The sequence below is a fragment of the Alosa sapidissima genome, chromosome 4 (assembly GCF_018492685.1).
Source record: "Alosa sapidissima isolate fAloSap1 chromosome 4, fAloSap1.pri, whole genome shotgun sequence".
NCBI classification, from domain to species: domain Eukaryota; kingdom Metazoa; phylum Chordata; class Actinopteri; order Clupeiformes; family Clupeidae; genus Alosa; species Alosa sapidissima.
Genome location: NC_055960.1, coordinates 787,499 through 803,223, shown reverse-complemented (window position 1 = coordinate 803,223; position 15,725 = coordinate 787,499). Strand labels below are relative to the sequence as shown.

General features: G+C 40.5%; 1 protein-coding gene across 1 annotated transcript in view; it reads left to right on the top strand.

The window, feature by feature from the left end:
* dock3 (dedicator of cytokinesis 3) overlaps positions 1-15,725 on the top strand; it is a 576,384-nt gene that overhangs the window by 309,254 nt on the left and 251,405 nt on the right. The window contains exons 31-33 of the mRNA XM_042088883.1: positions 8,583-8,658; positions 11,384-11,484; positions 13,856-13,914. Of these exons, the coding sequence (XP_041944817.1) occupies positions 8,583-8,658; positions 11,384-11,484; positions 13,856-13,914 (236 nt within the window). The remainder of the gene's footprint in view (positions 1-8,582; positions 8,659-11,383; positions 11,485-13,855; positions 13,915-15,725) is intronic.

Here is a 15,725-nt window from a genome sequence, read left to right as displayed (position 1 = left end):
AGCGTCTCCATGGATCAGATCTGTTTCAGCATAAACTGGGCCTCAGGTGCCTTCTGCTCTGTGCTTTCATCCCTGTTCTTATGAGTAACCATCCAGTGCCATTAAACTTCCCTGCTCTCCAAAGCCATACTCCACCATGCAGATGCGCATGGTAACCAATAACTGCGTATGCAGCTTATCTGCCCTCAATCATGTGCAACTAGCAAGAGTGTGCCACAACCCCCGGCAGCAAGCACTATGTGTAAGTATGACATCCCCAGCCTTATGCCCGTGAGTTACTCTCCAATGCCAGGGAGCTACCGCTGTTCAGTCTCTTTTCATTTCTTCTCCTGACCTCACACCTGTGAGCACCACTCTGGTGCCTGCGAGTCACTTATTTGACCATTTGTGCACAGCACTCCGATGGCGTGTTCTCTGTGAATGCTCCTCCACTGTCGCAATGAGGTGCTGTGGTATATGTGTTCCCCTTAGGTAGAAAGTAGGCTTATGAATATAACCTCAGTTCTCTTAAAGGAACACGCCACCCAATGTCAGTAGTAATATATGTTCTTACCTTAACTTTCACGAGTTGAGTCATACCTCTCCCGTGTCGGTACGTGCCCTCAAACGCTCTGGTGCGCGGCTGGACTGTGTTAGCATGTTGCTATGCTAGCGGGCTTTGCCGTAACTAGCCGTAGAAGTAATCAAAAACATCCACGTTTTCCCGACTTAAGTACAGTTGCACGAGTAGTTGATAGAAATGTCTACGGCCACACAACATGAAACGTGGCGATTTTCCAAGCGAATAAACAGGAGAACTACAATGTGTGGCGCAATAGCACTTGGGAGTACTTCGACCTAGCGTAGTAGTATTGTTAACACCTAATTGTAGATCCTATCCACCACAGAGTTTAGAATTCATGCTGGATCGACCCTCAGCCTCTCCCTCCCCTCTGAGCGAGAGAGAGGCACACACACTAGAGATGCGCTGATGGGCTATTATTTCAACCATAACTGCATAGCAAAACTTATCATCCATCAGCCCCAAAGTTTTTTGACCAATTTTCAAAACCGCACCCGCCCACCATCAAAGCCCGCTAGCATAGCAACATGCTAACACAGTCCAGCCGTGCACCAGAGCGTTTGAGTGCACGTACCGACACGGGAGAGGTATGACTCAACTCGTGAAAGTTAAGGTAAGAACATATATTACTACTGACATTGGGTGGCGTGTTCCTTTAAGCAAAACAAGTTCATCCCTATAGAATATGACCTGTGAAAAAATCCCTTAGATGAGTAATTGGAGACAGGGTCAGATCAATGATGCCATGCGGGGATGATTTCCTATTGGTTAATGCCTTGTGTTCTCCTCAGCCTTGTGTCCTCCTCATAACCCTATGTTTTCTTTTGATGGTAATTTTGATATCACAGATGAATGAAGACCCAGTCAGGCAATGGTAGGGAAAATCAGGAACAGAGTTTTATTTACAATGAAGTGCATCAAGGGAGAGAGAGATGACATTATTCACCCCATTTTAAATGGACCACACTGAATCAGATTAGTGCCTGATTAGTGCCACCCTGGCAATCCAGAGTAGATAACTACTGACAATGGGGATGCACCCATGAACTGTGACACAAGGCAAAAACATAGTTTAACTCGAAAGACACAGTCACACAAAGATATTCTCAGGACCGGTACAGGAACAGAATGAAACAATAACAGCCATATCATATGTGGACATACAACCCCAAAAATGCAAAAAATAATAGAATGTGATGATATACAAATCTCACAAGCCCATATTTAGCTGCAAAAATGACAATGTAACACACGTTGAAAATATTTTTATAATATTTTTTATTTTTTATTTTTCATGGAAAATATATGTTCATTTTGAATTTGATGCAGAACATACTGTATATTTTCCATGAAATAGTCATACTGTATATGTCAATTTCAACATTTGATATGTTGGCTGCGCCCTTTTTGCAACTAAATATTTAAATTTAAATTTCAATCTTATATCACTTATAGAGCACCAAAACATTGCACGTCTCATAGCGCTTTACAGAGTGTTAAACAATCAGAGAAGGCCCATGAGTAACAGGGGCGAGGAAAAACTCCCTAGATTTGGAGATACATGTAGGAAGAAACCTCGAGCAGATCCACGACTCAAGGGCCTGACCCATCTGCCTAGGTCAGTACAGAATAGTAAGGTCTGTTTACATGATAAACTAGATGTACCGCAGAGCGGTACAAAATATGACCGCCGCCCAGTCCAGCACATGTTTTCCACAAAAATAAGTCACGCTGAAAGGCATATATGATTCTAACTGTCTCACTGAATTGCATTATGCACACTCAATTCTCAGTGGTATCTGCTAGACAACAAGTACCAAAACATGATTAGTTCATAGATTTTACATGTAAAATACATTTTATACAACCCCACCCCCATCTTGCCTGTTCATAATTCTGAGAAATTCTTGAATTGTGTGCATGTGTGCGTGTACATGTTTATGTTTATGTGTGTGGGGGTGGGTGTGTGTGCGTGCATGGGCATGTGCTTGTGTGTTTGCCTGTTTATGTGCCTGTGTGTGTGCATGTGCATGCATGCGTATATATGTCTACTGTGTGAGTATGTGTCATACGTAGGATTACTGTGAATGTATGTGTGTGCGTGTGTATCTGTTTATGCACATGTGTGCATATGGAATGGGTTTACATGACCCCTGGAGGCAAACATACGCAAAAAATTGGTCATCCTAGGCCCTACGGTTCTCAAGATATTCACAGAAAACTGTGTCTGCCCTACCATCCTTTCAGGGGGTCCAGTCCAGCGGGGGGGCTACAGATCAAAACGAAAAACGATGGTTCCATGCTATCCATGTGGGGTTACATGCCCACCAAGTTTCGTGTACCCCGGTCTTTCAGTGTCACAGGAATCCTTGTTGGTGTACAGTAACTAAATGTACACATAAATTATTTTATTGTAAGGCCCCCCATGAACGAAAGTCCATAAAACTTGGCATGCATTCAGAGGGTGTCATAATGATCCTACACTTTCAATTTTGTGCAGTTTTGACCATGTCAGCCAGAGATATTGTGATGAAAACACCTAATGTTTTGCTTTTTAATTTTTAACTAGGTGGCGCTATACATGAAATAAGTGGTAATGGGATAGGTTGACATGCCCCCTTAAGACCAACATACAAAAAAAAGGTGGACCTCCTAGGCCCTACGGTTTCTCGAGATATTCACAGAAAACTGTCTCTGGCCACCTACTGGCCAGTTGGTGTATAGTAACATAAATGAATTTATTGTGTGGCCCCCCATGAACGGAATTCCACGAAACTTGGCGTGCATTCAGAGGGTGTCATAATGATCCTACACTTCCAATTTCGTGCAGTTTTGTTAGGTCACAGATACCTGCGATTACAACACCTCATTTTTACTTTTTTGTGTTTAACTAGGTGGCGCTATACATGAAATGAGTGGTTATGGAATGGGTTGACATGGCCCTTTGAGATCAACATACAAAAAAAAATGGTGCTCCTAAACCCTACGGTTCTCGAGATTTTCACAGAAAACTGTGTCTGCCCTACCCTCCTTTCGGGGGGTCCAGTCCAGCGGGGGGGCTACAGATCAAAACGAAAAACGATGGTTCCATGCTATCCATGTGGGGTTACATGCCCACCAAGTTTCGTGTACCCCGGTCTTACAGTGTCCCGGGAATCCTTGGCGGAAATTTGGACATGCGAAAAAAAAATAAATAAATAAAAAAATCTGACTAAACCTATATGACCGCCGCTTCGCTGCGCGGCGGTCATAATGAATAAGTTAGTTAGGTGTAGAGAAAAGAACATGATGTTTAAAGCCACCTGAGGTGCATGTTACAAAGAGGTGGGATGGTTACATATCCAGTATGATAATGCATGAATCTTATTTAGTGTCAGAAAGTTCAAATAGTCCAGTGTAAGAAATGAATTGTCCAAGGGGATTAGGAGTTGTCATAGGGCAAGTAGTGGGTCGTTAGGCTGCGCGGGCCAGGAATCCGGGCAGGAGGACAGCAATAGGCGATGATAGGGCAGTCGTAGGGATGGGATTCAGGTGAGATGAGTGAGATGAGGGCCAAACACAAGGATGGCTGGTAATGGTATACCTCACAAGTGAGGTAAGGGGGAAGAGAGAGAGGGAGTTTACAATATTTACAGATTATCACATTCTGTTTTTTATTTGCATTTTACACAACATCCCAACTTTTTCTGATTTGGGGCTGTATAACAGCTAATCATAACTCTGACTGAAAACCCAAAAAATCTTCAAAAGTGACCTCACTGCTGATAGATTATTTAGAGGGCATGCCAGGTAAAAGCCTGTCCAGTCATTTAATTACCAATGTAAACGGCAAGAGTTACTGAATGGTACAGTGACTGGAAGTGTCAGATGAAATGAAAATTGCGCTCTTTGGCTAGAAACACTTAAGGTGTGTTTGGCATACAGTACATAGAAGAATGGCTATACTGAAAATAACCCCATGCCTAATGAGAATTATGGTGGAGGGGCTGTGAGGCTGTTTTTATTCCCAAAGCTCTTGGGAACCTAATTAAGGTGCATGGTATCATGAACACCAAGAAAAACCAGAGCATTTTCAAAGGAAATCTGTCAATCTCTGCCAAGACACGAAAAGTTGGTCATGATTGGATCATTCATCAGGTCAATGAACCAAAACAAACGTCCAGATCAAAACAAATATGGTTTGCTGAACACAATATCAAGCTTCAGACATTGCCATCTCAGTCCCCTGATCTAAACTCCATAGAAAAACAGTGGGGTCAGTCAAAGAGGAGAATGCACAAGTGTGGACCTAGGAATCTGGATGATCTGGGTAGATTTTGTAAAGACGAATCGTCTTAAATCCCTTGCTTTGTATTTTCCAACTTTATGGGGTGTCATAGGAGAATATTACAAGCTGTTTTAATGGCAAAGGGAGGATTAAGAAGGTATTACAAACAGGGGTGCCAATAATAAATAAAGATACTGCCCAAATACTTCCAGCACATAGATGTAAACACACGTGGAAATCACACACTAGACCACTGCTATACTCCCTTCCGCGATGGAAACAGAGCCCACCCACTGTCAAAACCATTTGCTGCTGGTCTGAGGAATCAGACAGTGCACTGCAAGGCTGCTTTGAATGCACTGATTGGGACATGTTCCGTGATGCATCAAATGTGGATACAGTATATATGAATACACAGAGACAGTCACAGGATTCATACAGAAGTGTGTAGAAGATATTGTTCCAACAAAAACAGTCAAAATGTATCCAAATCAAAAACCATGGATAAATAGCCAAGTAAAATCTGCTCTCAGAGGCCAGGATTGTGTGTTTGCCTCTGGAAACAAAGAGCTGGAGAAAAAAGCCAGATATGACCTGCGGAAAACAATCAAAGCAACAAAAAGAGAATATAGGCACAATATTGAGGAACAGCTGGAAGGGAATGATTCAAGGAATATGTGGCAGGGACTGCACATGATTTCAGATCTGAAGGGGAAGAAATCCAACATCCAAGTCTCTCACCCCTCACTTGCAGACGAGCTGAACCAGTTCTATACAAGTTTTGAGGTTAACATCAAACCTCCAGTAAGAGCCCCCTCCATTTCTCACCTCTCTGACCCAGGCCTAATGCTCACAGTGGCTGATGTGCAGAAATCTTCCAAGCAAGTCAACATTCGGAAAACAGCAGGACCTGATGGGATTCCAGGCCGTGTAATCAAAGTGTGTTCAGAGCAACTGGCTGGTGTGTTTACAGACATCTTCAACTTCTCCCTGTCCACGTGTGTTGTACCAAGCAGCTTTAAGTCATCTGTTATTGTTCCAGTGCCTAAGAAAAACCAAATCACCAGCTTGAATGACTGGCGACCTGTGGCCCTCACCCCCATCGTGAGTAAATGTTTTGAAAGGCTTGTGAAGAACATCATCTGCAAAATGATTCCACCTACGCTTGACCGTCACCAGTTTGCCTAGAAGACAGAACTGATGATGCCATCACCAGCGCACTGCATACCTCCCTGACACACCTGGAGAAAAAAGACACTTATGTAAGGATGCTGTTTGTAGACTACAGCTCGGCCTTTAACACCATTGTCCCCAATATACTCGACGGCAAGCTCAGGAGTCTAGGAATGCACAGCGGCCTATGTAGCTGGATACTGGACTTCCTCTCTGGATGAAAACAGGTGGTGAGAATGGGCTCCATCACATCCTCCTCCTTTACCATTAGCACGGGAGCTCCGCAAGGTTGTGTTCTGAGCCCTCTCCTCTACTCGGGCAGCCGTGGCCTACTGGTTAGCACTCTGGACTTGTAACCGGAGGGTTGCCGGTTCGAGCCCCGACCAGTGGGCCACGGCTGAAGTGCCCTTGAGCAAGGCACCTAACCCCTCACTGCTCCCCGAGCGCCGCTGTTGATGCAGGCAGCTCACTGCGCCGGGATTAGTGTGTGCTTCACCTCACTGTGTGTACACTGTGTGCTGTGTGTGTTTCACTAATTCACGGATTGGGTTAAATGCAGAGACCAAATTTCCCTCACGGGATCAAAAGAGTATATATACTTATACTTATACTTACTCTTTGTATACGCATGTGTGGCTATACACAACACCAACACCATCATCAAGTTTGCAGATGACACCACTGTAATCGATATGAAACCACTGTAATCACAAACAATGACGAAACAGCCTACAGAAAAGAAATCAACAACCTCATGAATTGGTGTAAAGGAAACAATAATAAGCTTTATTTGTATAGCACCTTTCATACACAGAATGCAGCTCAAAGTGCTTTACATTTGAAGCATGTAACACAATAATAGTCAGTCAGTCATTAATCAATCACTTTTCTTCATTGCTAGGGCCGTTTATGATCCACTCAGCAACATATCAAAAATATAGAAAATGACATGTTATAAGACTGGCAGCCTTAACCCTCTTACCCCCCACAAGCATGCCATATGGCAACTGTGGCAAGGAAAAACTCCTATATTCCAGGAAGAAACCTTGAGCAGAACCTGACTTAATAGGGGAAGCCCATCTGCTTCTGGCTGGCTGCACCCTCCAATAGCAGCAGATGTAGAATAATCTGAAAAAGTAGTCTACAGGATAAGATGAGTTAACTAAAAGCTTTCCTGTACAGGTATGTTTTCAGATCTTTTTACAAAATATTTACTGAACTCACCTGCTTGATGTACAGAGGCAGGGTGTTCCATAGTTTGGGGGCATAATGGATAAAAGCAGCTTCTCCACTTTGTTTGTGGAGCACTTTGGGTACGATTAAAAGATTAGAATTGGATGATCTAAGTTTCCTTTGTGGTTGATAAGATATTAAAAGCTCAGAGATATATGAAGGTGCTATGCCATTCAGAGCTTTGAAAGTAATTAACATAACCTTAAAATCAATTCTATAGGAAATAGGGAGCCAGTGCAGTTCAGCCAACACAGGGGTGATGTGTTCTCTCTTCTTAGTCTTAGTTAAAAGTCTAGCCGCAGAGTTCTGTATGAGTGCCAATGTCAATTCAGAGTGTCTCTGAATGTGTCCAGGACAAAGAAATTGATAGTTAACTACAGGCGGAAAGAACAACAGTTTGAAGCCATTAACATCAATGGTGAGACAGTGGAGAGGGTGAGAGACTTTAAGTTCCTGGGCGTTACCATCTCAGACCTCACCTGGGACAGTCACACTCAGCACACTGTAAAAAAAGGCCAACAACGTCTGTACCAGCTCAGACGATTGAGAAAGTTTGGTATGCGACCCAAGATCCTGAGGTCTTTTTACAGAGGCACCATTGAGAGCATCTTGACTGGGACCATAATCGCATGGTATGGGAACTGCTGGTATGGAATACAATAGAAAAGCCCATCAGAGAGTTGTGCGTACAGCACAGACCATATGCGGCTGTGACCTACCCCCCATACTGGAGTTATTTGAGGGAAGATGCATTAGGAAGGCAAAACAAATCTTGAATGATCCTAGTCATCCCAACCATGAACTATTTGAGCTATTACCATCTGGCAAACGATATAGAAGCTTGAAAGCTCGTACCACCAGACTCCAAAGTAGTTTCTTTCACCAAGCAATTAGATTGCTAAACTCATGCTGAAGACAACAAGGCACTTTTTTTTCTTTCCCCCCCTCTTTTTTTTTTTTCCTACACACACACACACCCTTTCATTTATTTATTTTTTGAGGAGAAAAAAACACAACGAATTTTACTCTATTATAAACCTAAAATGAATTGTAATAAAAGAAATCTTGAATCTTGAATTGTGAGAAACGTGTTTTTGTTAAAAAAATATTTATTTCTTTATGAGATTTTCCTTTTTCTCAAAATAAATTCGCTTCCCTTTAAGGTTGGATTTTTTTTTTCATTGTGAGATTACAATAAATCACCAACAGATTACTGGTTTTTAGTCAACTTTAGCAGAGGTGCCAATAATTCTGGAGGGTACTGTAGATAGGAAATATAAAACAGTGTATTATACTCACTGAACCATGTTTTTGTTTATCTTCACTGTGCCTTTTTCTGTCCTTTAGCATTATTGTAACAACAACTCAGCATCTCTCCCCGGCTCTGCACAAGAACTTTACAGATTCTGACTTCGATTTTAAGGTGAGTGAGGCTGACATGTTGGAGACAAGGCAATATTGCTCATTGGGTTGAATAGCTTTCTTGGTTTTGTGGATGAAGTCAATGAAAGCTGATGAGTTTTATTTACAATAATATGCATCAAAGGAGAGACAGCATGACTTCACCTGAAGATCCACCAGCTTCTCTAACTACAGTAGACAAGGAAATAGTTAGGGTTTAAGTATCCTTCCAGGCTGACAGAAGATGGCGTTGGTCATCCCATCTCACGTGGACTACACTGAATCAGTCTCTGATTAGTGGCAACCTGGCAATCCGGAGCAGATAGCTACTGACCCAGCCATGCAGGACAGTGAAACACTGCAAAGTAACTTGAGACCATTTGGGGAAGATTTGGACATTGATGGGGGGCTGATTAACATTACGCTTGTCAGTCCCTCTAGGATTTCGCGAGGATTTTTTAAGATTGTTGCGATCTAAAATGCCTGATTTCGCGATAACTTTTCTAAAAAATTGCGATGGAAGTTGCAGTGTTTTTTAGCTGTTTGTTGCAAAGAAATTGCGGGAGGAAGTGAAAATTGTATTTTTCTAAATTATTTTTTAATTGAGGGCAATTAAGGTTAGTAAGACCAAAATCCCACTATAACTGGAAAGTTAGATCCAATGCTTTTAAGCTGTCTACATGGTGACATACAGTTGCCACAAACAGAAAAATGTTGTCCTTCCAGAATGATAATAAATTTGATAATTTTGGCTCCCTTAGTTATTTTTTTCTTCTTTTTTTTCCAAGTTCAGACATGTCCTGATGGAATGGTAAAAGAAAAAAGTTGGATTTAACATTTTTCATACTGTCCTTCCAACACAGTAATAAAACTATTGTTTTGACAAGAAAATCACAATTTAGGGCAACTGTAAGAGCTTATATGTTTTGAATAACACAACTAACCATCAAAACTGGTTTAGCAAATATTGTACCTTCTCTCATGGACTTCTGCAAAGTTTTGAGATTGTGAGTGCTCTGCATTCAAAATCCCCTGAGAAAATCACTTAAGAACCGGGTTCTACCAGACATCAATGGTGGGTAGGACAGTAATTGCAATATGAGGTTAGAAATCTACACATGTTACTACCCCAGTGTGCACATCTTTCATTGAGAAAGGAGAGGGATATTTGGATAAAATACTGACATATCTACTCAGAGTCTATCCATAATTGAAATACTGGCATATCTCAGCGTAAGAACAAAAGAAGACATCAGTCTGACATTTTCATATTATTCTTATAAAATATGGGGGGCTGTTTTGACAAAAAATACCCTGATCTGAGACCCTGTTGTCAAACCCAATGTGTATGTGTTGAATTGATATGGAATAGTCCTACAAATAAACAGGGTGCGATTTGTAGGGGGGGATGGGGGGGATTTCCCCCCCTCTGGTCTTGATATCCTCCCCTCTGCTTAATTATTTTTATCACCGGGGGGGGGGGGGGGGGGGACAACATTTATCCCCCTCTGCCCCTCATATTGATTAATGCTACTTCATATAAGTAAAGTGCTGCAATGTGAGAACAGTCTAGTAGGCTAGCCTACATAATAATCTGACATTAGAAACGCACTGTCACCGTCAGCACTCATGCTGCTGACACAGTGGCTGCGTGATAACTTAATTTGGCCTTGATTGTGCAGGACATTTCAGAATGTCGACTGTGTAATCCATCATAAATGGCTAGTTTCAATGGAAAAGTTAGCTGGACAAATGAAAGAAAACGAGAAGGATTCAGTGAAGCATATCGTCATATTTTAGAACCTTCAAAATTAGAAAACTAATGCAACTGAGATGGAGGACATTGTCTATTGTCCAAAGGAACTTACATTAAATGAGGAGATATTTGCTGAATGTCACAAAAAGTGTTACTGAAATTGCTTGGCATCGCTTATTCAATGGCTCTCTACCGAAACACCTGTAGTTTGCGGAGGACAAATGAGAAAGCACTCGTTTGATAAATCAGATAGGCCTAGTAGACAAATAACTTTCATAAATAATCTGTAGCCTACTGCAAAAACGAATGTTGGTGGGTATTTAAACTATCTAGCGGGTATTTTAACAGCTGCAAGAAATAGAAGCTTCATGGTCTTTATGTTCTGGTTCGTAAATTATTTTCATAAAACTTTTTTTCATAAAAAAGTTGCCCTATAACTTTACTCTCCAATCTCTTCACTGCACTGTAGCCAATTAACTGACAGTATGATAGTAGGCTATTTATTTTCTGTAGGCTACAATAAACACATTTATTTTTTCAACTAACTTTTCAACAAGCAATATTACGCACTTGGCTACTGAACGCAAATCAGCAGGAGAGAGAATGCATGTAGCCTACACTGCGTGTGCGCAATGTGTGCTATTTTACTGGGATTTAACTTACTTGGCCACGATAAACTGAACTTCAGAATAGTTTTTGAAGCTAGTGACTCACCTAATTAGAAATATTTTTGGGGGAAGCTAACTGTTTGAAAGAAAATTGTAACAACAGTCTCAATTGATTGATTGATTGATTGTCATAACCATCTTGCACATGCTCGGCTATCAGGGAACTGCCAGTACATTCAAATCAGTTAGGGGTTGTCTACAAAATCATGTTTGTTTGCTGACCATTAAACTATACACTCTTTATTGTGTATATTGTGTATCTTATGTATGTATGTATATATGTGTGTGTGTGTGTGTGTGTGTGTGTGTGTGCATGTTATCAGGTGTGGAACTCATACTTCAGCTTGTCAGTGCTCTACATTAATCAGCCCAGTCTACAACTTGAAAATTTGAGCTCTGCCAAAAGGAAGAAAGTCCTGGACAAGTAAGATTTCATCTAAACATACCAATCAATGCAGTCAGTAGGGGAGAACGGGGTAAGATGAGCATAGGGGTAAGATGAGACACCCCTTTTTCTAGAAAACCGTAAAGAGTTTTCTTCATGTGACAGCATATTAAGGAAGAGGGGATCATTCTTTAAAATATGTGGAAAGGTACAGCACATGGCAAATGTGGTAAAAAATATATTTGTAAAAATATGATTGTTTGCTCTCCAAGTAGATTTCATTCCTGTCCAGGGTTAGGATGATTTAGAGAAAACGTGAATGTTACCTTACCTTGTTGTGAGAATCATTTTCTTTCAATATGGTGATTGTGAGGTAAGATGAGCCACCAGAGCTGGGGTAAGTTGAGCCAGCTGCAGCCAGCATGACTGCATGAGACTGACGAAATTAGCATAGAAGATGCCCCCTGCCACTTTTACATTTTCGGTGTAGCAGCACCCCGATTATTCATACATTAATAGGTACAGTATCTAGTTATCATTGTGGTTACCATTAGAATTACATTTATCCAGCTGCCTCATGTTTGTCATCAACTAAGTTCATCCCCAATATCCCAATGTTGAGGACAGATTCGTCAGGTAGCTAACATTTGACATTAGCAAAGACATTAACTTTACATAGTCAGTGTGTCATTCAAAGAAATGTACATTATTGTGTGGGTAAATTAAGGTGCATCTTAAAAGTATATGTGCTGTGATTAGGGGTGTCACGATTTCGATTTTATATGATTTCAAAATTACATCTCAATCTCGAACTTCGAACTCAAAAGTAGAATCGACGATGCAGCCACACCCCCAATGTCATGTCCAGCATGTATGCCAAGACGCACAAATGCACACGCACGTGCTGAACTGCGGTGTCAACACTCCTCTAATTTTAGGTTGCAGCCAGTTAAAATATACACATCAAACTACTGAAATCGAAGGCCCTCTTATCTGAAATCACCGGTGTGGAAGTATTTTGTCGTTCATTCACATCAATTAACACTAACTTAGCCTACTCAACTTAGCAAGTGAAAAGATGATCTAGTTACAGTCCAAAATTACTTTAAGGCTTAAAATGCACATTGATAAGTACATATTCCATGAACACTAACCTTGGGTCTCTTCGGTGTGTGCTGAAACAATGAAATTAACATTCTGTGTTGTTTCATTTCACTATGTTCACGTCTCTGTTTAATGTTAGTTCTGTTTATATAGGGAGGGAAAGTGAAAACCAGCGCCCCAAGTGGTTGCGTTCCTATCGAAGAGCAGCTCCAATGTTAAGTCCCATAGACCTACTTTTAAAAAAATATTGTGAAGCCAAATCAGCGAAGTTATCCACCAACAATATTTTTCAGTGTGTATAAAGTAATAATGTCAGGCCCTATTTTGCCTTATTTTAAAAAATCAAAATTGCTCCTTTTGTTTCATAAACGGACTACAAAAGACATCACGTGACTTTACCCTTCGACGTTACTCACGGTAGCATGGTTTGTTTATTAGCCTGGTTAGCATTGACACTTAACACTTACTGCCAGCTCTTCATGTGAGTAGAAGCACAACACCAGTTATCCAGACATAAAGGTAATCGCCACGTTGTTTACATCACGCTCCGTTATTACAAAAATATGTTAAGCCAGTTAAGCAAATTGCTGTATTGATCAGTTAGAGATTAAGCGCCACATGCAACTGTAGTTCGTTATCACCATGTTAAGACAAAAACTCAAAACAATTCAACTAATCCTAAAAATAAGGTATGACCACTAGAAGCAATAGAGGTGACCCCAGTGCCTAACATTTCCCATCCCATCCACTCCGCTAAACTCTAGGAACGCAACCAGTAGGTGGCGATGAGATTACTTTCCCTCCCTATTACAACCTCGCGGTTGGAACGGTTTCAAAATAAAAAAGCGGTTTCAAAATGAAAGTCCCCAAAAATAGAAAAGGAAAAGGCCAAACAAGAGTAAATAACATATAAGGAATGCATTATATAGTATATTATATAGTAATATTAAAAAAAGATTGAAAATCAAATTGAATCGAGGATTTGGAGAATCGTGTCACCCCTAGCTGTGATGGTATAAGGCTATAATAGCTTGCTAAACAAAGACAAACAGTCTGGTCATTGAAGATAGTAATATGAGTCCATTCACAATACTTCTGATAGTGTTACTGGGATTAAGAACACTTGGGAATTTAGTGTTAGTCTTAACCCACAGTTAGTTCTGTTCAAACTTCTGTGTGTTTTATTCATGTTTGCAGGTGCACCACCATTATATTACATTCAATCAGAGCTATTTGTGATGGCATTATGAAGGCAAAGTTACTGGATGTCTGTCTGTATCTTAGGTTTGCTTCAATTGTCTTGCAGGTATGGAGACATGAGGGTTATGATGGCCTATGAGCTCTTCAGCATGTGGCAGAGCCTCGGTAAGACTTTCTAGCACACCTACGGATTATCAGTCTGTGTTTCTGCCTCACTATCTCATACAATCAGTTTTTCCCCTTGGGTCACATCTACTTCTTTTAAAAGATCCTCTTGAAGGGTCACAATATACCTTCCGTAGCAGTGGTAGCATTAGGTCAGAAATAGCCCTGGAAAAAGTGTGGTAGTCATTGTTGAGAATAAGTATAAGGATAAGTACTTCTTGGGTTGTTTCTATAAGATGTTTAGGTGCTGAATCCATTTCTGCTGTATAGCAAGCTATAAATGTCACTGTTTAGTCATAAATAATAACAAAAGAAATGGCTGCCGAAAAAAAAAAATTTTGATCCATTTATTAAGTCCAAGTCAAGAAAGAAACAAGCAAAAAGTGTGTGGTACAGTTAAAAGTGTTGATTACAAAATGTTGTACATTTACAGGTTTTTTAAACATGTAAATGATTGAAAATGCAATGGTTATGAATATATCCTCTATTCGTTAAAGGAGAACATGAGACTATATCCGATCACGTGATGAACTGAACTATTCATAACAGTATGTTGTCTTTCAGGTGAGTTCACTCAATGTTAACTGATCAAATCAAATAAACTTTATTTATATAGTACATTTCATGTGACAAGCACAGACCCAATGTGCTCCAAAAGAAAGGGACACAACAAACAAAACATACAAGGATACAAGGAAGTTTATTGTCACATGCATATAGTTACTGGAAGTAAGAAATGCAGAGAAATTATGTCTGGTGTAGCCTATTTGTGCATTTATGGTGGGGGGGGCGGGGGGTAAAAAGTGCAGTAGAAGAGGGGTTTACAGGGTTCCTACGCAGTATGGAAAACCTGGAAAAGTATGGAATTTGACTTTAGTAATTTCCAGGTCTGGATAAGTATGGAAAAAAGAAACAAGGATATGGAGAAATATTTGTGTTACCAGACTATTGCATCTACAGTACTAATCACTTCACTCAGGTCATAATGAACCATTCCTATTGAGTAGGAACTAAGTATTGTGTAGCTTAACTGTCAGTCCACATCAAGATACAATTGAATGGGGGTCCTCAGAAAAAAAATCTCTCCCACAAGGGGACTCTGGTACTAAAACCAAATCGAAAACCCCTGTTCTATGCACGTGCCGGTAACACTTTATTTTAATGTGTCGCTGTTACAGTGTACTTACCTAATTAGGTACAGTGGTACAACCTGTGTAACAACATGTACTATCAGGTACTATCATTGTACTTGCATAATGTATTTGTGAGTACCTACATATAGTTGTTACATTGTAATACTGAGTGCTTTTACAAAACTTTGCCAATTTGCCTAAATTTTCATCAGAGGCAAAGAGCTGACCTGAGACCTGCTGGATGGGGTAAATCGGGTCATGATAGATTTGATATACAAAGCATGCTTAGCTCCAGTCAAGGCCTCATTGTCTTCAGTGTACATATAACAGCTGTGCTGCTACAACCTTGTTACTCTTTGATACAGTGGAATAAACTGGAACAGGTCTTGTCTTGGAACAGGTCTACTAATTCACATGTACTGTGTGGTGTAACAGCAGACACGTTTCAACACATCAATTACAGGATGCATAACATCATTGACAGGATGTATATATGTAGATGTAAGTACTTAACTGGTACACTTTATTTTAATGGGTTTATTCCACTGTATCAAAAGAGTAATAAATGTGTACCAACACAGTTGATACATGTACTACAGTATGTAGGGTAATGGCAGACATGTTCCAAGACACCAATGACACAACGTACATGTAATATGTCATTGTAAGTACTTAACT